Source organism: Trichechus manatus, unplaced genomic scaffold, assembly GCF_000243295.1.
Source record: "Trichechus manatus latirostris isolate Lorelei unplaced genomic scaffold, TriManLat1.0 scaffold00024, whole genome shotgun sequence".
In the NCBI taxonomy this organism is placed as follows: domain Eukaryota; kingdom Metazoa; phylum Chordata; class Mammalia; order Sirenia; family Trichechidae; genus Trichechus; species Trichechus manatus.
This window is the reverse complement of record NW_004443960.1, coordinates 19,255,516-19,282,188: the sequence shown is the minus strand read 5'-3', so window position 1 is coordinate 19,282,188 and position 26,673 is coordinate 19,255,516. Positions and strand designations below refer to the sequence as shown.

Sequence of the window (26,673 nt, the reverse complement as noted above, 5' to 3'; positions counted from 1 at the left end):
GGATACAGTAACTGAGGAACCATAAGAGGATATCTAAAAGAAATAATTTCAGAGATCAGAAATTGGTCGAAAAATAAATAAATAAACCAGATTCACAGAATCGTGGAACTGAACTGTATTTTAAATTCATCTAGGTACAATTCCAACAGCCCATCTGATTATCTCTTTGTAGCCCAACCTGATTCCAAAGAAGTTTTATGGCATTTGGCATTTAAATTTAATCTGTAATAATCTTGTGAAGTAGTTGTCTAGAAAAAAGACTAAAAACCAAATCAACATTTTTATAAAAAAATAAAGTATTAGAAAATTGCCAAGAGATATACTCATTACTTGGCCGCTACTGAACCATAACCATCTAAGAGTACTGAATGTGTAGAAATAATCCAATTCTCCACATAAACTTGCTTCACAGACCCCAAATTTTCTATGAAGCTCTATCTACCACAGGAAAAATGTAGTTACCTTCAATCTGTTTTCCTTTTCCCACACAATGGACCGAATGAGGGTAAAATGATTCACAGAGAACATAAACAAGACTACTAAAGGAATAAAAAAACCAGAATATGTAAAGAACAAATCACGATGATGTGTCGGGTATGGAAATCTCTGAACAAAAATACTGATAGCGTCGAACAGCTTTTCTGCGGCACCACTGCTATGATACAACATGATGGCCTTATCCACGGAATGCTGCAAGAGGAGGAACCCTTCATTGATGTACCCTAAATGAGAAAACAAAGATTGTTAAGTACAACAGACCAAGAAATAGCTGAGCTGAACAAAGAAGAAGGAAATAAAGTATGTCAAAGACAAATAATAAAGCCAGTTGCTATAACATGACCATTCTCATAGTCTAAATTTTAGAAAGCAGCTATCAAGGTTTTAACACATACATAAGTAATGAATACTTTCTAAAAGGAACTAGCTTCCCAGAAGAAAAATACTGAATGAAATTACAGAGCTGCTGTCTTAGTTATCTAATGCTGCTGTAACACAAATACCACAGGTGGATGGCTTTAACCGAGAGAAAATTTATTCTCACATAGGCTAGGAGGCCAGAAGTCCTAATTCAGGGTGTCAGCTCCAGGGAAAGGCTTTCTGGCTCTGTTGGTTCTGGGGGAAGGTCCTTGATAATCAATCTTCTCCTGGACTAGCTGCTTCTCAGCACAGGAACCCCAGGTTCAAAGGACATTCTCTGCTGCCAGTGCTGCTTTCTCAGTGGTATGAAGTCCTCCTGTCTCTCTGCTCGCTTTTCTCTTTCATATCTCAAAAGAGATTGGCTTAAGACACAAGCTAATCTTGTAGACTGAGTCCTGATTCATTAACATAACTGCCGCTAATCCCATCTTATTAACATCACAGAGACAGGATTTACAACATGTAGGAAAATCACATCAGATGACAAAATGGTGGACAATCACACAATATTGGGAATCATGGACTAGCCAAGTTGACACACAGTTTGGGGGGGACACAATTCAATCGATAACAGCTGCTTTCTGCAGTTAAATCAACTGTAATGAATGAGAATTGAATTATTGGACAGGTAAAGACTTTGCTTCTGCACCATGAACATTTGAAAAAGAAATGATAAAAAGTTATGTGAGCTGACAGCCACTAAGTCAGTGCTATGCAAAGCGTGGTCTTTGAACCTGTGCCAGTATGCAAACAATTTTACTGGTTTATGATTTGAGTACAGAAATTAAGAGTAAGCATTTAAAAACTTTTATAGAAACTTGGCATTGCCGTGACATCTAGAAAATATTAATTTATACGAGTTCTTTATATATTATGAACGCAAATTCTGTGTCAGATGTACATACTGTACATATTTTCTACCCTCTGAATCTTGCCTTTTTATTTAAGAGTATGTTTTATATGAGCAGAAATAATTTAATAGTCTAATTTACTGATTTTTTTCTTTTATAATAAATGCATTTTGTGTACTGATGAATCATTGCCTACCCCAAATTCTCAAAATTTTGTTCTAGAATCTTTATGATTTTAACTTTTACATTTAGGTTTATGATCATCTTAATTACTCTGCAGGATGTGAGGTAGTGATCAAGATTCATTTTTTCCATATGGATACCGATTTGTTCCAACACCATTTATTGAAAACATTTTCCTTTCTCCAGTGAATTATATTGGTACCTTCATGGAAAATCAAGTAACTATGTACGTGTGGCTCTATTTCTAACACCCTATTCTTTCCATTGGTTTATTTGTTCATGCTCACATAAATCTGACAATGTCTTAATTACTGTAGCTTTATAGTGAGTCTTGAAATCAGGTAGGGCATATCCTTCAACATTTTCTTCCTTTTCGAGATCGCTTTATCTATTCCAGATCCTTTGCATTTCTATATAAATTTTAAAATAAGCTTGTCAATTTCTTCACAAAAGCCTGCTAGGATTTTGATAGTGCCTGTAGTGACTCTATACATCAATTACAAAGGAGAATTTACATCTTAACTATTTTGAGTCTTCCAATGAAAGACAATAAAATATCTATTTATTTAGGTCTTTTCTATTTTCTCTCAGAAATATTTTGGAGTTTTTTGTGTAAATTTATTATTTTTGTATGGTTACCTTTTATCTTGAAATTGTTCTACATTAACAAATTAGTTGTAGTATTGTTTTGTATATTCTTCAGATTATCTACATGTTTGTGTCATCTGCAAATAAAGATAATTTCACTTCTTCCTTTCCAGACTTTATGCCTTTTTTTTCCTTTTTCTGGAACAGGCTAGGACTTCCAGTAATATGCTGAATACAAGTGATGAGAGCAAATGTCCATGCTTTACTTCTGATATTAGGTGAAGAATGCTCAATATTTCACCAGTACATTATAAATTTTTCACAGATGTGAACTTTTCCACAGATTGAGGAAATTCACTTTTATTGCTACTTTGGATTTTTTGTTTTTAACTAAACTTTTTATTTTGGGAAAAAAAATTAGTTTTACAGAAAAGTCACAAAGATAGTACAGAGAGTTCCGGTATACCATGCATGCTCAATGAGGGGTTATAGTGCCCCAAGCAGGCCGCAGTATATAAACAGATATGTAGTATATCTGTGATATTAAAATTTCATGAGGGAAGTGTTTAGGGAAAAAAATGTCTAAAAAGGCTCCGTAGAGAGGCAATAATGGAAAAAAAAAAAAAAAGGATAAACACTACTGTATACCTTGCAGCCAGCTTCTCTAATATTAACATCTTACATAACCAGGGTCGTACCTTTGTCAAAACCAAGAAATACTATGTCCTTATACAGAGTATATCTGGGTTTTACTAGTTTTCCCCAACGTCCTTTTTCCATTCCAGGATATCACCCAGGATACTATGCTGCATTTGTCATGTCTCCATAGTCCCCTCTGATTTGTGAAAGTTTCTTATTTTTTTCCTTAGTTTTCATGACCTTGAGATCTTTTAATACTGGTCAGGTATTTTGCAAAATGTTCTACAATCTGGGTGTATCTGATGTTTTCTTACTATCAGACTAGAGTATGCATTTTAGGGTAGGATACTGAAGAGGTGAAATGCCCCCTTTATCACATTTTATCAGGGGGGTATTTGATGTCAACATGACCTCACTTGTGATGTTAACCTTGATTACCTGATTAAAGTGGTGCCTGGCAGGTTTCTTCACTGTAAAGTTACTATTTTCCCCTTCTCATTAATATGCTATTCTTTGGAAGCAAGTCATTAAGTCCAGCCCACACTTAAGAGAAGGGGGATTAAGCTCTACCTCCTGAAACGGGGAGTTAGCTACATATATGATTCGGAATTCTTCTGTAAGGAAGATTTGTGCCTTTCCACCCACTGATCTATTCAATTATTTATTATATCAGAATGGACTCACTGAAATTTATTTTTTATTCTTTGGGTCATAATAAATTACTATCATTAGTTATTCTGATATACAATTTCAGGTTTGGCCATTGGAAGCTCTTTTAGGTTGGTTCCTATGTCTTTTTTAGCAGGCCCAATCCCACCACCCTCCTCGTTTTGTTTTAGTCGTTGTTGCGGTGCTGTTAGGTGCTGTCAAGTCGGTTCTGACTCATGGCAACCCTATGCACCACAGAATGAAACACTGCCCAGTCCTGCGCCATGCTCAACAATCATTGCTATGCTCGAACCCACTGTTGTAGCCATTGTGTCAATTCATCTCATTAAGGGTCTTCCTCTTTTTTTGCTGACCCTCTACCTTACTGAGCATGATGTCCTTCTCCAGGGCCTGGTCTATCCTGATTAACATGTCCAAAGTATGTAAGATGAAGTTTTGCCATCCTAGCTTCCAAGAAGCACTCTGGTTGTACTTCTTAGAAGACCGACTTGTTCGTTCTTCTGGAAGTCCGTGGTCTATTCAATATTCTTCGTCAACACCATAATTCAAGTGTGTCGATTCTTCTTTGGTCTTCCTTATTCACTGTCCAGCTTTCGCATGCAAATGAGGCTACTGAAAATATCATGGCTTGGGTCAGGTGCACCTTAGTCCTCAAAGTGACATCTTTGCTTTTCAACACTTTAAAGAGGTCTTTTGCAGCAGATTTGCCCAATGCAGTATGTCATTTAGTTTCTTGACTGCTGCTTCCATGGGTGTTGACTGTGGAGCCAAGTAAAATGAAATCCTTGACTTCAGTCTTTTCTCTGTTTATCATGATGTTACTTATCAGTCCAGTTATGAGGATTTCTGTATTCTTTGTGTTGAGGTATAATCCATACTGAAGACTGTAGTCTATGATCTTCATCAGTAAGTGCTTGAAGTCCTCTTCGCTTTCAGCAAGCAAAGTTGTGCCATCTGCATATTAATCAGTCTTCCTCCAATCCTGATGCCATGTTCTTCATCATACAGTCAAGCTTCTCTTGCGCAGCATATGAGCATATGAGAACGAGTAAGTATGGTGAAAGGATACAACCCTTATGAACACCTTTCCTGATTTTAAACCACACAGTATCCCCTTGTTCTGTTCAGACGACTGTCTCTTGGTCTATGTACAGGTTCTGAAGGAGCACAATTAAGTGTTCTGGAATTTCCATGCTTCCTAACGTTATCCATAGTTTGTTATGATCCACACAGTTGAATGACTCTGCACAGTCAATAAAACACAGTAAACATCTTTCTAGTATTCTCAGCTTTCAGCCAAGATCCATCTGACATTAGCAGTGATATCCCTCATTCCATGTCCTCCTCTGAATCTGGCTTGAATTTCTGGCAGTTCCCTGTTGACGTCCTGCTGCAACCGTTTTTGAATTGTCTTCAGCAAAATTTTACTTGCATGTGATATTAATGATATTGTTCGAAGTTGTCTAGGATTTACAAAATATATTTTAAAATAATATTTTAGTCCATCTTCAAATAATATTATATCATTTTGCATATATGGTAGACCCCAAGATCACCTACATATTAGGTGACGTGTTAGAAGGACTCAAGGGACTTAACATACAGCTGTATACATGGCTAAGGTTTATTATAGTGAAAGTAGGATCATCAAAAAAAGAAGCAACAGGTGGAGTCTGGAGAAATCCATGCATGGGCTTCCCTAATCTCTCTCCCTCTTGTGAGGTGGCACACTGAGCATGCTCATTTCTTCAGCAATGGAAAATACAGTAACATGCATTCAATGTTTCTGCCCAGGGAAGCCCATTAGAGGCTAATCACCCAAGGCTTTTACTGGAGGCTGGTCATGTAGATACCCGTTACCTAGAATGTACCAAACTCCCAGACTTTTAGAAGGAAAGCAAGTATTTAGCATAAACCAAATTGTTTGGATAAACAGTGTATGCACAGTGAGCCATCCTTATCAGTTAAGGAATGGGTTGACAGCCAAGTTACCAAACACCAACCAAGAGCCAGTCAAGCAAGGGCCAACCTTGAAAGCAAACCTTTCTAACAGCAGCAGACTAAAGCTTACTATGTCTCAAATATTTCCTCTAGATACACTGGATCTTTTCTGCACAGACCTAATAACTGTATATTCCCAATTCCTCCCTCCCATACTTTGTGCCATTGTTGTCACACATTTCAACTTCATATGTGCTATAATCACACAATACATAGTTATTATTACTGCTTTAAATAGTTATCTCTGAGAGCAACTGAAAATAAGGGAAAATATATTTTACTTTGGTTTATCACTTCTGATAGTCTTTTGTGTAGATGCTGTTTTCTTACCTATATTCCTTCTACCTAAAAAAAACTTACTTTACTATTTTTTGTAGAGTAGGTTTGCTGGCAATAAATTCCTTCAGTTTTTTGCTTGTTGGTTGGTTGGTTTGGTTTGAAAAGGTATTTCTCCTTCACTTCTGAAGGATACTTTCACAAGTTATAGTATTTCTGGGTCAATGGTATCTTTTTTTCTTTCAGCATTTTAAAAATGTCACTCCATTATCTTTTTGTTTTCATGGTTCCTGACAAGAAGTCTGCTGTAATTCTTCTCTTGTTCCTTTGCAGGTAAGTTGTCTTCCTCTCATCCCTCTACCACATCCCCCTCCCCGTGCCTTCAAAGTTTTGTCTGATTTTCTAAAGTTTGAATATGATACGCTTAGGTGTTTTATTTTGTTTTGTTTTTTATTTATCCTGCTTGGTGTTCTCTAAGATTCTTGGAGCTGTGGTTCTGTGTCTTGTCATTAATTTTGGAAAAATCTCAGCCATTATTTCTCCAAATATTTTCCCCTGCCCTACTCTCTTCTCCTTTTGGAATTCCAATTTTGTATACATTGAACTATTTATCTATTACATTTTTTTTAATGTAACTCTTTGCATATCTTTTTAGTGGTCATTCTAGGTAGTACATTATGTATACATAATTTATCACAGCCTACTAGTGTCATAATTTTATCAGTTCAAGTGAAGTACAGAAACCTTAACTCTCTCTATGTCCCTTTATTCTCTCATTCACAATTGTCTCAAATATTTCCTCTACATACACTGAGAACATCAGATATTTGTAATTTTTGCTTCAAACATCAACTATATTTTAGAAAATCAAGAAAAGTCTATTTTATTTGCCCATTATTTTTGTTTACCATGTTCTTTCTTCCTTTATAATGTTCCAAAATTCCTTCTTTTAGCATTTCTTTTCTGTTTATAGAACTTCCTTTAGCCATTCTTGCAGAGTGTTCTGCAGGCAACAACAAATTTTTATAGTTTTTCATCATCTAAGAATGTCCTGAATTCTCTTTCATTCCCAAGGAATATTTTTACTGGGTACAAGATTACGTGAGACTGCTCCTTAGAAGCAAGGATGGCGAGACTTTGTCTCATGTACTTTGGACATGTTATTAGGAGGGACCAGTCCCTGGAGAAGGACATTATGCTTGGTAAACTGGAGGGTCAGAGAAAAAGAGGATGAATTTCAACAAGATTGACTGATACAGTGGTTCCAACAATTGGCTGAAACATAGCAATGATTGTGAGGATGGTGCAGGACTGGGCAGTGTTTCGTCCTGTTGTACACAGGGTCACTGTGAGTCAGAACCAACTCGACGGCACCTGACAACAACAGGATCATAGGTTGACAGATATTTTCTTTCAACACTTAAAAAATATATTGTCATTCCTTTTGGCCTCCATGGTTTTTAAAGAAAATCTGCTGTCATTCTGATTCTTCCCCCCTATAAGTAAGGTGTCATTTTTCTCTGGCTGCTTTCTTGATTTTTCCTTTGTCCTTAGTTTTCAGAAGTTTAACGATGATGTGTCTTCACATGATTTCTCCAGTTTTTATCCTGGTTGGAGTTCACTCAGCTTCTTGAATATCTAGGTTTATGTTTCTTGTCAAATTGGGGGAGTTTGCAGCCATTATTTCTTTGAGTGCTTTTTCAGTTTCACTGTCTCTCCTCCTACTGGGATTCCAATACTACAAATGTTGGATCTTTTGTTATAGTACTACAGATCCCTGAGACTTTGTTCATTGTTTTTGTCTACTTTTTCTCGGTTGTTCAGATCATGTAGTTTCTACTATCTTCCAGTTCAGCGATTCTTCTGTCCCCTCCATTTTCCTTTTGAGTACATCCACTGAGCTTCTAATTTCATTTATTGTGTCTTTTGGGTCTAAAATTTCTATTTTATTCTTCTTTATGTCTTCTATTTCTTTGTTGAGGCTTTCTAATTTTTCATTTGATTAAACTAAGAACTTCCAGTACAATATTGAATAGGAGTGGTAAGAGCAGGTATCCTTGTCTTGTTCCCAATCTTAAGGGGGAAAGCTCTCAAACTTTCTTCAATGAGCACAATGTTAGCTGTTGAGTTTTCATAAGCACTCTTAATCATATTGAGGAATTTTGTTTCTCTTCCTAGCTGATTCAGTGTTTTTAATCAAGAAAGGGTGTTGGATTTTACCAAATGCCTTTTCTGTGTCAACTGAGATGACTGCATCATCTCCCACTCTTGACACCAACTATAGCAAGAAATTTGGAAGACAGCTACTTGGCCAACTGATTGGAAGAGATCCATATTTATGCCTATTCCCAAGAAAGGTTATCCAACCAAATGTAGAAATTATTGAACAATATCATTAATATCACACAGTCTTTCATACAGAACAAGGGGATACTGCATGGTTTAAAGTCAGGAAAGTTGTGTGTGAGGGTTGTATCCTTTCACCATACATATTCGTCTATGCGGAACAGATAATTATAGAAGCTGGACTATATGAAGACCAATGTGGCATCAGGATTGGAGGAAGACTCATTAACAACCTGCGATATGTAGATGACACGACTTTACTTGCTGAAAGTGAAGTGGACTTGAAGCACTTCAAACTTAAAAAAGCAAAGATGTCACTTTCAGAACTAAGGTGCACCTGATCCAAGCCACAGCATTTTCAATTGCCTCATGTGCATGCGAAAGCTGGACAATGAATAAAGACTGAAAAAGAATTGATGCCTTTGAATTACGGTGTTGGCAAAGAATACTGAATATACCATGGACTGTCAAAAGAATGAACAAATTTGTCTTGGAAGAAGTGCGACCAGAATGTTCCTTGGAAGCAAGGATGGCGAGACTACATTTCACATACTTTGGATATGCTGTCAGGAAGGATCAGTCCCTGGAGAAGGACATCATGCTTGGTAAAGTAGAGGGTCAGCAAAAAAGAGGAAGACCTTCACCAAGAGGGACTGACACAGTGGCTGCAACAATGGGCTTAAGCACGGCAACGGTTGTGAGCATCAAGCAGGACCAGGCAGTGTTTCATTCTAGCGTATGTAGGGTCGCTATGAGTCAGAATCGACTCGATGGCACCTAACAACAACAGCATATATAAGTCATGTCTTCTTGATCAACCGACCTTTTTACGATTTTGACATTTCTTCTTATCAGACATGTCTGATAATACTACCTGTACTGATAACTATGTTTTTTTAATACTATTATAGTCATACCATCTTTTTTATAATTAGTTTACATAGTATCTATCTTCCATCCTTTTACTTTCAATTTTGTATTTATATTTAAAATGTGTCTCTTGAAGACAGTATACCCACTCCTTTTTTTTTTTATATCCAGTCTGACAATCTGTACTTTTTACATGGGGCATTCATTCATCTACATTTAATGGAATTGTCGATATGGTTACGTTTTAGTCTCCAGCATACTATTTGTTTATCTATGTTCCATCTGTTTTTGTTATTTTTCCCTCACTTCTTGACCTCTTTTGGATTTAGTATTTTTTAGTATTCCATCTTATTTCCTTTTTTGGCTCTTAATCTATATTTATTTGTTATAATTTTTATTGGTTGACCAAGAGATTACAAAATGTATTTTATAACAATTTACACTGAATTAATAGCAGACAACTTTACATATACCGAAGAACTTCTTGTCCTAGTCTGGGTTCTCTAGAGAAGCAAAATCAGTGAAGCGTATATATAAATATATAAAGAGATATTTACTTCAAGGAAATGGCTCACACAATTGTGGGAGCTGGCAAGTCCCAAATCCATGCGTTAGGAAGCAGGCTGAAGACTTCTGTTGGCTCACATGGTTGCAAGGGCTGATGAACCCAAAATCTGCAGGTCAGGCAGCAGGCTGGAGGCCTCTGCTGGCTCACAGGGTTGCAGGGGCTGGGGAATCTAAAATCTGCATGTCAGGCAGCAGGCTAAAGACTCCTGTAGGCTTACGTATCAAGAACTGGAAGTCAGGTGATGAGAAGAATGCAGGGTCCAGAGAGCGAGCAAGCCTTGCCAAGAACATTCATTTATACACCAGAGGCAGGCCACACCCCCAATGAAACACCCCTTTCAACTGATTGGCTGATTACATCAGATCCTATCATGCAGGTGATTACATTATATCATATATTATATTATAGATTAGATTAGATTATGGAAGAGCAATCAGTCCAATGTCTGCCAAACCACTAAGAATCACAGCCTAGCCAAGTTCACACATAACATTAGCCACTATACTTTTTTACAGAATAATTCCATTTACCTCTTTTTTCCCCTTTGTTCCATTTCTGCCATTTATTAACTTGTATTTTATATCCCATGATAACTCTCCTACTACGTTTGCTTTAAATACTCAACAGGTTTTTAAAGAAATTAAGAAAATTTAAAAATGTATTATTTTATATTTACTCACATACGGTATATAGCATTTCTAGTGTTATTTTTTTTTCTTGTAGATATGAGTTTCTTTGGTATTATTTATCTGTGAAGAACTTCTTAGGATTTCCTGTAGTGTGGCTGTGAGAGTGAAAAATTCAGCTCTCATTTAACTGAAAATGTCTTTCTTTCACTTTCATTTCCAAAGGATATTTTCAATGGATACCGAATTTCAGGTTGACATTTTCTTTTTATCAGTACCTTAAAGATATTCTTCACCATCAACTGGTTTCCATTGTTTCTGCTAAGATGTCAGCCACCATTCTTTTTTTTTTAATTGTGCTTAAGTGGAAGTTTACAGTTCAAGTCAGCTTCTCAAACAAAAATTTATATACACATTGCTATGTGACCCTAGCTGCTCTCCCTATAATGTGACAAAAACACTCCTCCTTTCCACCCTGGATTTCCTGGGTCCATTCAACTAGCTCCTGTCCTTGTTCGCCTTCTCATCTTGCCTCCGGACAGGAGCTGCCCATTTAGTCTCATGTATCTACGTGAACTAAGAAGCGCTCTCTTCACAAGTATCATTTTATGTCCCATAGTCCAGTCTAATCTTTGTCTGAAGAGTTGGCCTCGGGAATGGTTTCAGTTCTGAGCTAACGGAGACTCCGGGGGCCATGTCTTCTGGGGTCCCTCTAGTCTCAGTTAGATCATCAAGTCTGGTCTTTTTACCAGAATTTCAGTTCTGCACCCTACTTTTCTCCTGCTCCGTCAGGGACTCTCTGTTGTGTTCCCTGTTAGGGCAGGGTAGCTGGGCACCGTCTAGTTCTTCTGGTCTCAGGCTGATGGAGTCTCTGGTTTATGTGGCCCTTTCTGTCTCCTGGGCTAATATTTTCCTCGTGTCTTTGGTGTTCTTCATTCTCCTTTGCTCCAGGTGGGTTGGGACCAATGGATGCATCTTAGACGGCCGCTCACTAGCTGTTAAGACCCCAGATGCCACTCACCGAAGTGGGATGCAGAACATTTTCTTAATAAACTTTGTTATGCCAACTGACCTAGATGACCCCTGAAACCATGGTCCCCAGACCCCCACCCCTGCTACTCTGTCCCTCGAAGTGTTTGGTTGTATTCAGGAAACTTCTTAGCTTTTGGTTGAGTCCAGGTGTGCTGACTTCCCCTGTATTGTATGTTGTTGTTCCCTTCAACTAAGACAGTGCTTATTTACTGTGTAGTTAATGAATACCCATCTCCCTCCCTTCCCACCCTCGTAACCATCAAAGAATGTTTTCTTCTGTGTTTAAACCATTTCTTGAGTTCTTATAATAGTGGTCTCATAGAATATTTGTCCTTTTGTGACTAATCTCACTAAGCATAATGCCTTCCAGATTCATCCATATTATGAGATGTTTCGCAGATTCATCGTTGTTCTTTATCGTTGTCAAGTATTCCATTGTGTGAATATACCGTAATTTGTTTATCCATTTGTCTGTTGATGGGCACCTAGGTTGTTTCCATCTTTTTGCTATTGTGGACAGTGCTGCAATGAACATGGGTGTGCGTATATCTATTCGTCTGATGGCTCTTACTTCTCTAGGATATATTCCAAGAAGTGGGATTGCTGGATGGTATGGTACTTCTATTTCTAGCTTTTTAAGGAAGCGCCAAATCGATTTCCAAAAAGTTGTACCATTTTACATTCCCACCATCAGTGTAGAAGCGGTCCAGTCTCTCCACAAGCTCTTCAACATTTGTTATTTTGTTTTTTTTGGATTAATGCTAGCCTTGTTGGGGTAAGATGGTATCTCGCTGTAGTTTTGATTTGCATTTCTCTAATGGCTAATGATCGTGAGCACTGCCTCATGTATCTAGCAGCTGCCCGAATGTCTTCTTTGGTGAAGTGTCTGTTCTCAGCCATCATTCTGATTGCTATTCTTATGTATGCAATAAGTCTCTTCTTTGTTAAGTTGCTTTTCAGATTTTCTTCTTACCTTTTGGTGTTCTGCAGTTTGACTATAAAGTGCATAGGTATGTTTTGGGTTTTTTTTTAATACTGATTTTGGTTTGCTGAGCTTCTTGGCTCCACAAACCTATAATTTTAATCAAATATGAAAATGATTCAACATTCCTTAAACATGTTTACTGCTTCATCTCTTTCTCCTCTTTGTGGCATATCCAGGTACAAATATGTAATAATATTGTCCCACAGGTCACCAATGTGTGTTCATTTGTTTAAACTGAGATAAAATTCACGTATCATATAATTAACCATTTTAAAATGTACAATTCAGTGGCATTTAGTACATTCACACGTTGTGCAACTATCACCTTTATCTAGTTTCAAAACATTTTCATCATCCCAAAGGAAAACTCTACACCCATTAAACAGTTACTCCTCATTCCCTCTTCTTCTCAGCCCCTGGCAACTAGTAATCTGTTTTCTGTGTCTATGGATTGATTTATTCAGAATATTTTATAGAAATGGACTCATACATAATTTTTTTGAGGTTAATCCACATTGTAGCATGCATCATTACTTTATTTCTTTTATGGCTGAAAAATGTCAATCTTTTTATCACTCGGCTTTAAAGTAGAAAATGCATATTATGTCCACATTTTTATTGACCCTTTATTTGCTGTTAATCCCATCCTATGAATTTATTTTAGATATTGCATTTATGTTCTAGAATTTCCACTTGTTTCAGTTTTTAGTATGGAGGATCATATTTACATAACTCTAATATGTTTTGTATTGCTTTTTATATTGAAAAGAACAGTGGAAAATACAATATAAATTTTGTTTTGTTTGTTCCATAAAGGGTGCTAGCCCCTTCCTCTGTCATAGTTAAAGTGACGAGCTGACACTGGACACAGACTGCCTTTGTTCAAGTCCCAACTCCAATGCTTATGAGTTATTTAACCCTTAGCACAGTTTATATAATCTCTCTGAGGCTCACCTGCAAAACTGATATAACAGGATCTATCTCACAGTAGTTCAGAATCAAAGTAAGCACTCAAAAATTTTAGCTATTATTACTGGAGAAGGAAAGAACAAAGGGCTAAAACAGTTATTACTTAAACAATAACTGTCTATTTAGGACTACTGTATACATCAAGTTTATACTGAGGATAAACGTTATAGAAACAAGTAGGTAATTCAGCAATAAAAGATAGAGCTTAAGAGCTTTAATAACTATGTTAATTATTTTATACCATGCACATATTTAAGTATTTATGTACACACACACATCTGTAGCCCAAGGGGAATAGGATTGAGTTAAATCATATGGCTTATTTCATGATACACTGGTTCTTGCCCTTTTAACCTGTTTTATTTATTCTCTTATATTCCTATATCCTTTGTCCCTCTCCCTTTCCTACTAGCACCATTCTAGTGTGTTTGATGACTTTATGTTTGTATGTGTTCTTCTGAAATGTGTAGCCATTTTGTTCGCACATATTTTAATTAATGTAAATGAAATTGTGTTATATACTTTATTCACTTAGTTTTATGTTTTTAAGATGCTCTATGTATATATCTACTTCAGTCTTTCTAATAAGTTGCCCTGATTGTCTCCAACTCCCTGCTATCACAACACTACCATGAACATTCTTATAGAGCCACAAAGAGTTTCTTTAGGGTTTTTACCTAGGAGCATATTCTTAATTTGACTATTAGTGCCAAACCAGTCACATCAACATATGCATCCTCCCTTTAACAGTGCATTTGGGTTTCTACATCCTCACATACCTGGTAAGTTTTAGCATTATCCAGCTTTCTAATTTTTTCATCAGACTGACACTTGTAAGGTAATACCCTAGACTAAACTCACAATGCAGCAACATAAATTTGAAAAGACATTAGATTCCTTTTGAAATTTTATGACTGGAAAAACAGTGTTCAAGATATAACACAAAACACAATCTTGCCAACCTAACATAGCAACTATTTTCATATTTGGACACTGATTCTAGTTTTGTGCTGATGAATATGTCATTTATGTAGTTAAAGTTTCATAAAAGAGTTCTGGACTTTCCTTTTTCAGAAGATTTCATGATGATTATTTTTAATGACTGCACAATGGTCCGTCATATTTCATACTTTCGTTAGTCATTTAACTTATGCGAAGATGTAAGTTGTTTCAAATTTTTAAGAATTATGCTAATTTTTTTTGGTTGAATAATTTTCTCAAGGTAATCTGCACATTGTTGGCAAAAACAAAGCCCCACATTAAAGAGTTTCTAATGGTATTTTGTGTAATAAATTTTAATTTAAAATTTCCTATAGTTATATTAAAAACCATTCAACAGTCCAACAGAATAGCACATAGCTATAATTAACCAAGCTGTGTCATTACCTGGGAATGTGTACATTAAGTCATTAGAGTCAAAATTTCACAAGTAAATCTACATGAAAATATAACGATATACAATGATAATGATCAAGAAAGGATAAAAGATGATATAAATCAAGTGTTCAAACATACAGAATTTTTGTGAGGATTTTTGGACACTGAAAATTTAAATTAAAAAATCTTCTCCATAGTAAGTTAAAAACAAACAGCTTTCATCACAAAAGTTGAAGAAATAAAAGTACAAATATGTGATGTCTCCTACTATATACAACTGGGATATTAAAATAAGGATGCTTAAGAATTTGCTCACCAGGATCTCCCCCAGTAGGGTCATACATGTTTCTGGGTCGTACAGAAGGAACAGATGGAAAGAGAAAAGCTGTTCTCCAGCTTTTGACATGCACATGAGGCCGTGATGGCAACTTCATCCTGTCGAAACGACTAAAACGCAGATAATATTTTACCTAGAAAGAGCAATAGGAAACAAACATCTATAAACCAAAAAAAATGTTTAATAAAAAATTGGAGACAAAATGAAGTTAAAGCGCAAATGGGAATATGTGGCTTTGGAGGTGGTCTAACAAGTGCCAGAGTGGATTCTGGACATCGGGAAGTGAGAGCACAAGCTCACGTGCTCTGACCACATGTAATCTAAGTCAGCTTCCTTTAAATCTGTCCTCCCTCAAGTTCATGATATTTTTTACTTAAGCGTTAACAACACTTGGATGTATATTGTGGGTATGCAGTAAGCAAACACGGTGGCATCTTACATATCACTATGAATGTATTTTTTCCTAAACAGACAACTTGGCATATATATTGAAATGAAATACACCAATGGGTGGTTATTAATTTCTCTTCTCATTATGCCATCCAAGTGTTTCCAGGATAAAAATCTCATCTTCTCCTAAAAGTGATTTTAAGAAAGAATCCTATACGAGAGAACAGAGGAGGAATGCAATAAAATATAAATGTGGTGCGCTGCATATTTCAATTATTAAATGAAAATATAATACCAATTCTGGAGAGCTGAGTAAACATCAAGGTAGATCATTCTGGGCCTAAGTAACTTCTTAAGTCAATGAATGATAGACCAAAAGTTGGCAAAAATCAGTAAGATCAGGAGGGAAAGGCCCATGCTGTAGTGTCTAGGTAAATACTCACATATTCAGTTATCAAGACAAAAAAATTAGGCATTTACTACATGCTCAAGGGTGAAGGCATAAAACTTGTCACTCAAGGAGCTCAAATTCTAGTTGAGGAAACAAATATTTTTATAATATAGTAAATTCAGTGATAGAGCTATGTACATTACATTATAGGAGTATGAAGGAAGAAAGGAGTGGGTGTGGTCAGGCCAGACAGCAGAGGGAGTCACAACAGCAGAGTCTTAAAGAATAAGTAAGAGTAAGCCAAGAGAAAGGAAGATTATACAAGGCAGAAGAGAATGAATTTGAAACTGCACTCAAAACTCTTTGCACACTGTTGAGTCTACACCAGCACTGAGTAATCTGAGGGAAGCTGGCACATATGGAAGGAGAGACTACTGGACAGAATGAAAAGATACCTACAGTCCTACCACTGGGTTCCTTACTTTGTCCTTCCATTGACAACCACATATATCCTAAATGCAGAATGTGGTTATATATATCTATATACCTGTATATTTGGAGATACATACATATATATATATTTGGATAAATATATATATTTGGATATATACATATATTTGGACATACGTTTGGAGATACATATGTTGGGATATATTACATAAATATATATACACACACATTTTGGGATATATATACTTGGATATATATATATATAGCCGAATATTGTATTTTGGTTATTTCCCTCATTATCAGTTAACATGTCTGTAGGATGTGATAAAGATACACCAACTTCAAAGCACTGTCTTTCTCTCTCCTCTTTAAGGGCTTTTAGAATCTTCCTCAGTGTCTGCATATTTCCTAATTCTGGCTCAGGCTGCTGAGCCTTAGTGTTATTTTCTAGATTTTGGTGTAGGGGAGAAATTACGGGATTCACTCAAGAAGGAAATTCTGTGTTGGGACCCCTGCTGGTGAAAATGCATCTACTTTATCACATCAGGTCCCCTGGCCTTGGAAATGTGTATTTACTTTGCCATCATCTGCAGGGCTGGAGGCAGCTGCCATATCAGATACACTGCTGAAAGTAATATCCTAGTTGCCATTGTTTCTCATGATTCAATTTATAAACATAAAGCCTGGTAGGTAGTGAATACAATTCTTTCCTCATCAGCAACGTCTAAAGTGCACAGACACTGACGTTAATAAAATTTGGATTCAGACTCCTGCTCTGCCATATACAAGCAGTATGATCTTGGGCAAGTTATTTTCCCCACATATAAGACAGGATAATGATACCTCTACCTCATTAAATTCCTGGAACTACAAGTATAATTATGAGGTTTCTACATAAAACTTTCTCACCTTAAGTGGCAGGGGATCATAGCTATTTTTGAAGTCATGGTCAAAAACAATAGCAGCCAGCATTTTTTTAGAGTTATTCTCATACTTAATGTAATTCTCAAAATCTCTCTCTGAAGAAAAGCCATGAACTGTAGAAAGAGAAAAATACAGTATGAGAATTGGTCACACAAAGGCAAAACATTTGATAGCCCTTCCTATCTGTAGATTGGGATACCACTTTACATGGATGAAAGGTTATCAAAATAGTATAAATTTCAAAACACTGTTGCTCAAATATTGGCATAGCCAACTAACGGATATTTGAAGTGTACAATAATTTTTTGAAGTTTTAAAAGTTTTACCACAAATTTAAAATAATAATTATTATAATAACTGCATACTGAAGTAAGCTAAGGGATGCTTCAAACCATTATTGAAATGTCTATCTTGAAGGAAAATAACAAAATTGATCTATGCAATCTATTCAAAATCTGTGACATGGGAATCTCTGTTTGAATAAAAAATACTGAGAGCTGGGGAATGAAACCACTTTGCAGTTTCAATATTTAATGTGATCCATTAACAAATTTAGTCTAAATTAAATTTAAGCTGTGTGAGGGCACTCTAAAACTGAGGTGCTAAGTGGGGCCAAGACGGAGGAGTAGTCAGACGCTTCCTGTGGTCCCTCTTATCACAAAGACCCAAAAAAACAAGTGCATCACTTATATATGACAATCTAGGAGCCCTGAACATCAAAGGCAATGTTGAGGAATTGGACTGAGTGGGAGAGGGAGGGAGAGATGGTTCAGAAGCAGAGAGGAGTTGCCAGACCTGACCCGGCAGGAATCGGCACCCTGGAGGCCAGATGGGCTCATGTGCACACTAAAGCATGCAGTGGCACTTGGATGCATTTTCCACACTGGGAGAGACCAAGAGGCAGAGCGCCTACTCAAGCTTCCAGAACCAGTGAAAAGTGGTGCTCAATCAGCAAAAGTAAGTACAAGCGGCTAATCTACTGCATGGATCAAAAAACAACCCCTTTGGGAAGAACCTCTGTCATGGATTGAATTATGTCCCCCAAAAAATGTGTGTATCAATTTGGTTGGGCCATGACTCCCAGTATTGTGTGGCTGTCCTCCATTTTGTGACTGTAATTTTATGTTAAAGAGTATTTGGGTGGGATTGTATAACACCCTTACTAAGGTCATATCCCTAGGGTGTGGCCTGCATCACCTTTTGTCTTACAAGAGATAAAAGGAAAGGGAAGCAAGCAGAGAGTTGGGGACCTCATAACACCAAGGAAGCAGTGCCGGAAGCAGAGTAGTCTTTTGGACCTGGGGTCCCTGTGCAGAGAAACTCCTAGGCCAGGGGAACATTGATGAGAAGGCCGACAGAGAGAGAAAGGCTTCCCCTAGAGCTGATGCCCTGAATTTGGACTTTTAGCATACTTTACTGTGAAGAAATACACTTCTCTTTGTTAAAGCCATCCACTTGTGGTATTTCTGTTATAGCAGCACTAGATGACTAAGACAACCTCTCTCCCACTTACCTACCCCCTCCCTGCTCTGCACTGGTCCAGGCCAGCTTGAGTGATTGTTGCATCCCCTAGGCCAGAAGCAGGACCATGACGCACCCTGAGCCATTCTCCCAACCTTGGAAAGGGAAGAAATTAACAAACAGGAAAAAATAATCTGCCAGCTTCCCTAAGCCGGGAACTCAGGGCAGGCACAGCTCCCTTGCCTAGGCACAGGCACAAAAGGTCCACAGACTTTGAATGCCTTTCACCCCTGCACAGACCTGTGTGGGCCTATTCCAACAGCGTAGACCCTCATGAGCACAGTCCAACAGGGTATATACCTGAAGCCGAACTTCATCTGTATCAGCTATACAGTGGAGTGGCAGGTTTGTGACATTTGACACTGCTCTGCCCATTAAGCAGGGTCCTCACCTACCTGTATCAGGGGCCTGAGGACTGGTGGCTCCACCCACGCCACTTAGCAGTACCAGAAACTTGATTATCAACATTGCTTGCTGTAACATCTACAATTTAGAGACTACATGTAGAGTGAGAAGAATGTCACTAGGGCTATATAAAAACTTTGGCAAACAAAAGTAGTAGCATCCCTAGACTTAGAGGATACACATTCATGTCATCATCTCTTGAACTGAATATTCCCTGTGTGGTAGTGAAGCCTAAAGCTGCACCTGTGCTGTTGCAAGACTCACATGAGAACGCCGATGCTGTATACATCATGCTTCCTGTCCTATGTACTTTCTCAAGTTAGGTAAACTTGGTGATTATTTAAAGTCTATTGTTCTATTTCATTCTGTTGTACATAGGGTTGCTATGAGTTGGAACTGAATCAATGGCACCTAACAACATTTTCCTACTGTATCCTGGGATTTTGACCGCTATCCAAACCTGAGATCACTGCTGGCGGTCATGAAATGATGCTGTGGTAGCTTGGGGGCATAATCATTACTTTTGGTAAAGCTGAGAAATACCAGGTATGCAGCACCTGACCTAATCCCCCTTTTGCAGGGGGTGGGTCCAGCTGAGATATAAATTCCAAAGCTGAAAGTAGGGTTTCAGGGTCTGAAATCAGTCCCATAAATATGTGGTGTGCTCTTCATTCTGTTTTTTTTCTGGAAAGACAGCTGTTGAGAGATATTAACATGTAAAGATGGTAGTATACTGGTTTTGTGATGTAGCAAAAGAGGTCTTCAATCAGGAGCCACTGACAATCCAGTCACTTTCAGTTGAAATCAGATTTCTCTTAACTTTGTGCCCTTTCCACCTTGGATTCCAAGGTCTATCACTTCAATTAACTCTTAAGATTCCTCAACTCATTTGCCTCTGCCAACTCCCATCCTAGAGACTGAAATTAAAAAAAAAAAAAAAACCCAACTCTGAAAGAATATAACTACATAACTTCTGACCTTTATCATGGCAATACATACCAACTTGCTTAGCCTCAATAAGTATAAGCACATGCACACATGTACGTGCGCACGCACGCACGCGCACACACACACACACACCCCTGAGCATGCAATCATTTTCCTGAAGCCCAGACTGGGTATAATTGTTCTTTCACTCACTGCCATGCATGAGAAAGCAACTGCATCAACCTAGGATGAGGGGGTAGCAACTAGAATGGGGAGCCAACAGCAGCTGGTGTGGTTGGGCTGGTGCATACCTGAGCAGCTCCTCCCCTCCGCACCTCCAGTAGTTCCCTTAGTTCTGCCTCCTCTGGTATAAGTGATTCTATTTGCTTTTTTCCTTTTATTGTCTTGATCTCAGATACCTCAAAAAATTCCATTGTCTATTTATCTTTGAAAGGAGTCCTAGTGGTGCAGTGGTTAAGCGCCTGGCTGCTAACTGAAAGGTCGGTGGTTCAAATCCACCAGCCACTCCATGGGAGAAAAGACCTTACAATCTTGTCCCATAAACCTGATGGGGCTATTCTACTCTGTCCTATAGGGTCGCTATGAGCTGGAATTGACTCCATGGCGCACAAAAACAACAATTCATCTTTGAAGATCAGCTGCTTTGGCTAACAATGTCTACCTGAGGTGAGGGGCAAAAGCCTAGGCACAAGCCTCTTGTCTTCCAAGTGAGTGCAAGCAGGTAATCAGGCATGTTTTGGGGGACAGAGCCTCTACTTTTAAATGTAAACCCAGCCACTGACTGTCACCCAACTTAGCCATGCATCCCTTCTGTCACAGGAAATTTCCCAATATCTTTGCCTTGAGCACTGAATCTTATGAGAAATAGTCACTATTCTTCATAGCTGCCCGGGTACTAGTGGTGAGGGAGTGCAGAGGGATTCACAAGTACATTTACATTAATTTCTATTAGATATCCATCATACTAGGCTTCTAGCTCTGCTTTGATACCTACTCAAAGTTTTCAGGTTGATGCAACTGCTGTCACTAGCACAGATTGCAAAGTAACTATCACTGATCTGGGCATCAAGACAGACGTTACATCCTCAAGGGTGTGTGTGTGTGTGTGTGTGTGTGTGTGTGTGTGTGTGTGTGTGTGTGTGTGTTGGGTGTGTGTGTGTGTGTTGGGTGTGTGTTGGGTGTGTGTGTGTGTTGGGTGTGTTGGGTGTTGGGTGCTTTACTTTAATGAGCAGAAACATATCTTTGCTTGATTTTCCCTGAAAATATAACCCAGGACACAAGAGGCTGTCACTCATCAGGCCGTGCAAGAGTAAGTGAGTGCCTCCTTAAACTGTGTATCCTAGGTGCTTTACCTGGCTAATCCTAGTTCCCATCCAGGAGAAGTGAGGTACAGAAAAAGGAAAAGCAATACAAAGTGCCACATTATGAGGTTAGACATGACATAGCAAGAAATATAACAAAACGTCACTGGGAGAATATTTGGAAATACTGCATCTGGAAACAGTCTGTGGAGAAGGAAGGGCAAGGAATTTATTTGTTAGTTCCTTCCCATCTCTGTCTTTCACTAGTCAAATTTTGCCCTATGGGGTGTTAACTCCCTTACATTCTGACTTGTGTTCCCTGGCCACTCCTGGGATCCACTAGGGAAGCCAAAATCTCTACACATCAGGATAAATGTCTTGGACACTGGAACTGCTGTGGTTCCCACTCTAGTAGAAATGATGGAGGCCATTCTGAAGTCTTTCCCTTATCCCAAGGGAAGCTCAGAGATCTGAGTTGTTAGGGGAAGAGATGAAGGCAAAGGCTCTCCACTGAACATGTGGCTGAGGCCTAGTGGGCAGGTAATGCCAAGAAAATCTGGGAAATACCTAAATGGGTTTAGTATATAACAACTCAGAATATACATCATTACGTAGCACACAAGCAATTTTTATAGAACTTGATCATGTATTAGGATACATAAAAGAACTTCAATAAATTCTGATGAATCAATATCTTAAAAAGACTATTCTCTGACTAGAATGTAATATAATTGGAAATAACAAGAAAACAGTTCTAAAATTCTCATATAAGGACTTCCAGTTTTAGCTATGATGAAGAGGCTTACATGAGGCTACCTTTCCCACTGCAAAAAAGCTGGACAAAATATATAAAACAACCAACATAAGCAGGACTTATGGAGTTAAGAGCCTTGAGAAATGGGAAGTACACAAGGTGAGTGCCATATTCACCCTGACTTCTTTTCCTGAAAATATTTTCAAAAGTTACAGACTTACTAAACTGAAGAGAAAGAATTCAGAGTTCAGGGATGCCAAAATGGCTGGGACCTGAGGTGCAAAATCTCAAAGAAGAGAGAACAGCAGAGCAGTGAGGTGAAAAAAAAACTGGCATGTAAATTCCACTCAAGTCATTGGCCATCTCCTAGATTTAGCATGCATAGGATGAGACTCCAAGAAATCAGAAGATTATGCAGCAGCTGCCAGGCTAAAATGCTGAGCAATGATTTCAGCAGCTGGGCAACGCTAGGGAGACTGAATGAAGTTCAAACCCCACAGAAGTAGAGGGGTCTTCATAAACACTCTAGACTTTCATCTGAAACCTTAGAAAGCCAGACCCTAGGAGTTAGGACCATGCACTAGGACTATGGGAGATGCTCCAAAAATAAAGAGAAAACTGAAATACAGCAGTCTTTAATTAAGCCTAAAAGCAGCGTTCAACAATATCAAGGTGATCTACCAGTACTTAAGTCACCGCCCAGAAGAAAATTTAACCCTCTTTGGTTAAGCTTCTAAAATTTTTCATCTGAAATATATGGTATTTGTCATTGATTGAATTGGGTCCCCCAAAAATATCTGTCAACTTGGCTGAGTCATGATTCCCAGTATTGTATAACTGTGTACCATTTTGTAATCTGATGTGATTTCCTTATGTGTTGTAAATTCAGTCACTATGATCTAATAAGACGGATTAGCGGTAGTTATACTGATGAGGTATACAGGATTGGATAGTGTCTTAAGCCAATCTCTTTTGAGATATAAAAGAGAGAAGCGAGCAGAGACACTTGGGAACCTCATACCACCAAGAAAGCAGTGCCAGGAGCAGAGCACATCCTTTGGTCCTGAGGTCCCTTTGCAGAGAAGATCCCAGACCAAGGGAAGATTGATGACATGGACCTTCCTCCAGAGCCAACAAAGAAAGTGTTCCCCTGGAGCTGATGCCTTGAATTTGAACTTGTAGCTTACTGGACTATGAGAGAATAAATTTCTCTTCATTAAAGCCATCCACTTGTTGTATTTCTGCTAAAGCAGCACTAGATGACTAACACAGCATTTAACAAAACTGTACAATGTATGATATAAAACAGAACTAAACAACCTAAAAGGAAAAAAAAAAAAAAAACCAATCCAGATAGTGAAATATTCTGGCAGAGATTTTAAAGTAAGTATGGTTAATATGGAATCTATTAAAAACAGAGACAATGACAATTCTAGAACTGCCAAATATTACTTTTAAAACAATTCAACAATCAGACGATCTGATAACTTAATTTCAAAATATACAAGCAAAAAGGACAAACATCCAAACCTAAAATCCTAGTTGGAAATTTTAATACTAACTCTCTCAACAACTGATAGAATAAGCAAGTCAGTATGGATACAGAAGATTTAGAAAACCCAATTAACCAACTTGACCTAGATGACATTTATAGAACACAGCACAAAAAACCTACAGAATACAGTCTTTACAAATGCACATGAGACATTTACCAAAATACACCATATAATAGTCATAAACAATTTTCAAAATTTTAAAAACCTGCAATCTTAAAGTATGTTCTCTGATTAAAAGAAATTAAAATAGAAGTCATTATCAGAAAGATAACAAGAAATCCTCAAATACGTGAAGTTAAGCAACTTGTTTCTAAAATTCCCATGCATCAAAGAAGAAATTATTCTACGAGGCCAGCATTATCCTGACACTAAGCCAGAGAGAAGACACCACAAGAAAAAAGTACACACAATATCCTTCATAAATACAGATGCAAAAATCTTTAACAAATTACTAACAAACAGAATCCAATAGCACATTTAAAGGATTATATACCATGATAAAGAGGGATACACCAAAGGAAAGCAACAGAGGTTTAACATAAGGAAAATCAATCGATGTAATACACCACATTAACAGAACAAATGAAAATCACCACGTGATTATCTTGATTGATACAGAAAAGGCATCTGACAAAATCCAACACTTTTATATGATAAAAACACTCAGGAAACAAGGAATTGAAGGGAACTTCCTCAACATGATAAAGAGAATTTATAAAAAAAGAAAAAGCACCCACAGCTAAAATCATATTCATTGGTGAATGTGTTCATGAATTGGAAGACTTACTATTTTTAAGATACCAATACTACCCAAAGCTATCTACTCATTCAATGAGGTCTCTATAAGAATTACAAGAGCTTTTTCTATGGAAATGGAAAACGTAATCCTTAAATTCATATAGACTTGCAAACGGCCCTGAAAAGCCAAAATAATCTTGAAAAGAACAAAGTAGAAGGACTCACACTTCCCAACTTCAAAACATACTATATAAAGCTACAGTAATCAAAACAGTGTGGTACTGATATAATGAAAGATAAACAGATCAATGGAACAGAACTGAGAATCCAGAAATAAATCCATATATCCATGGCCAACTGATATCCAAAACGGGTGCAAAATCCATCCAATGGAGGAAAAAAAAAGTCTCTTCAACAAATGGTGCTGAGACAACTGGATTTCCACATGCAAAAGCATGAAGCTGGATCCATATCTCACACCATATAGAACAATAACTCAAAATGGATGAATGGTCTAAACATAAGAACTAAAACCACAAAATTCTTATAACAAAACATAGAGGTAAAGCATCAGGACTGTTTTTGATAAGGTCTTCGACAAATAACAAATAAATAAATTGGACTTCATCAAAATTAAAAACATTTGGTTCCAGCAAAATGGCGCTCTAGGCAGAAGCACCACGCCGTCCCTCCACAGCAAAGATCCAAAAAACTAAGCCAAACAGAGAATACAACAATTCTGAAACCCTAAAACATCAAATGAAGAGATAAAGAACTCAGACAAGCACAAAATGGACTGAGAAAACTCACAGAGAACGGAGAGCAAGGAGAGACTTCATGCAGAGGTCCCCTACCAGCTAACGCAGCACGGATCCACCATCTTGGACTCCTATTGGAGACCACCAAACGGGGGTATGAGAAACCAGCCTCACAGAGCGTCCAGTGGGAGACAAAACAACCGGTAATTTGCGGTGTGCGTTTTCCCACCCCCCACCCCTCTTCGCCCCGGCTCAGCCTCCTCTGCGTCCTGCGGCCACGGTCTCCTGACCGGGAAGTGCCGGCTGCTTGGATTCCACACACCCAGGCGTGCAGCTCTCTGGGTGCCATTTGTTGGCTGCTGGTGTTGCTTTTTTTTCTTTTCCTGCTTCTTTGGATTTCTTGCTTGCCTCTTCCCACCTCCCCCTCCTTTCTCTCGAGTGCCCAGCTGCGTCTACCATCTTTGCTTCTTCCTGAGGGGCTGTGGAGCTCCACTGGAGTGTGGCGCTGCTTCCTGGTCTGGGACACCACTCTGGAGGGATCCCGGGGCTTTTGTTTGTTTCTTCGTTTTCAACTGTTTGTTTGTTTTCTTTTCCTTTTCTTGAGTTGGGAGCCCTTTCTGGCCAGGCGGAGCTCCATGGCAAGGAAGTCCCCTTCAGCTTCCACAGACGTGCAGAGGGATCCCTGAGAGCATTTCTTTTTTCGTTGGTTTTATTTTTTTTATGTTTTTTGAGGGGCCTTTCTCGTTCTTTTTTTTTTTTTTAGTTTGTTTTGTTTTGTTTTCTTTTTCCTTTTTCCCTTTTTGTCTTTTCTCATTGCTCAGTTTCTTGTCTCTCTATATCTTCCTTCTCTTTCTGATCCCTGAATACCAGGCGTTGTATACCTCTACGCCTTCTAGCCAGGCTGTACTGCGACAACTGAGAGCGACTTCCCCAGACCTCATAGCTGCTTCAGGGGGATCCCCGGGAACTTTGCGGTTCTTTAACCTTTCTGATTTTTATTTATTCATTCTTTTCTTTTCTTCCTCTCCCCGTTTTTCTCCATTTTATAGTCTCTCATCTCTCCATTCCAACGGCAAGCTCCCCTAGCACTCTTTTTTGTTTGTTTGTATGTTTTTGGCTCCTGTTCCTCTATCCCATATCCATCTTAGCTCTACCCATAACAATCACCCCACTGCATCCTGCCTACCTGCACCGTGCGCTTGACATCACACCACCAAGCAGTACAGGCACGGCCTACTGGAACCTGCCCTGCACTGATTACCGACCCGCCCTGGTGGCTGTAGTAAGTGCCACAAACAACCC

The 26,673-nt window shown here is 38.2% G+C and overlaps 1 protein-coding gene across 1 annotated transcript in view; it reads right to left on the bottom strand.

Annotated features, from left to right (window-relative positions):
* LOC101344283 (ATP-binding cassette sub-family A member 3-like) overlaps positions 1-26,673 on the bottom strand; it is a 223,043-nt gene that overhangs the window by 170,354 nt on the left and 26,016 nt on the right. Inside the window, exons 3-5 of the mRNA XM_004373451.2 lie at positions 17,376-17,503; positions 15,215-15,368; positions 463-722 (exon numbers count right to left, since the gene is read on the bottom strand). Coding sequence (XP_004373508.1) covers positions 463-722; positions 15,215-15,368; positions 17,376-17,503 — 542 coding nt within the window. The remainder of the gene's footprint in view (positions 1-462; positions 723-15,214; positions 15,369-17,375; positions 17,504-26,673) is intronic.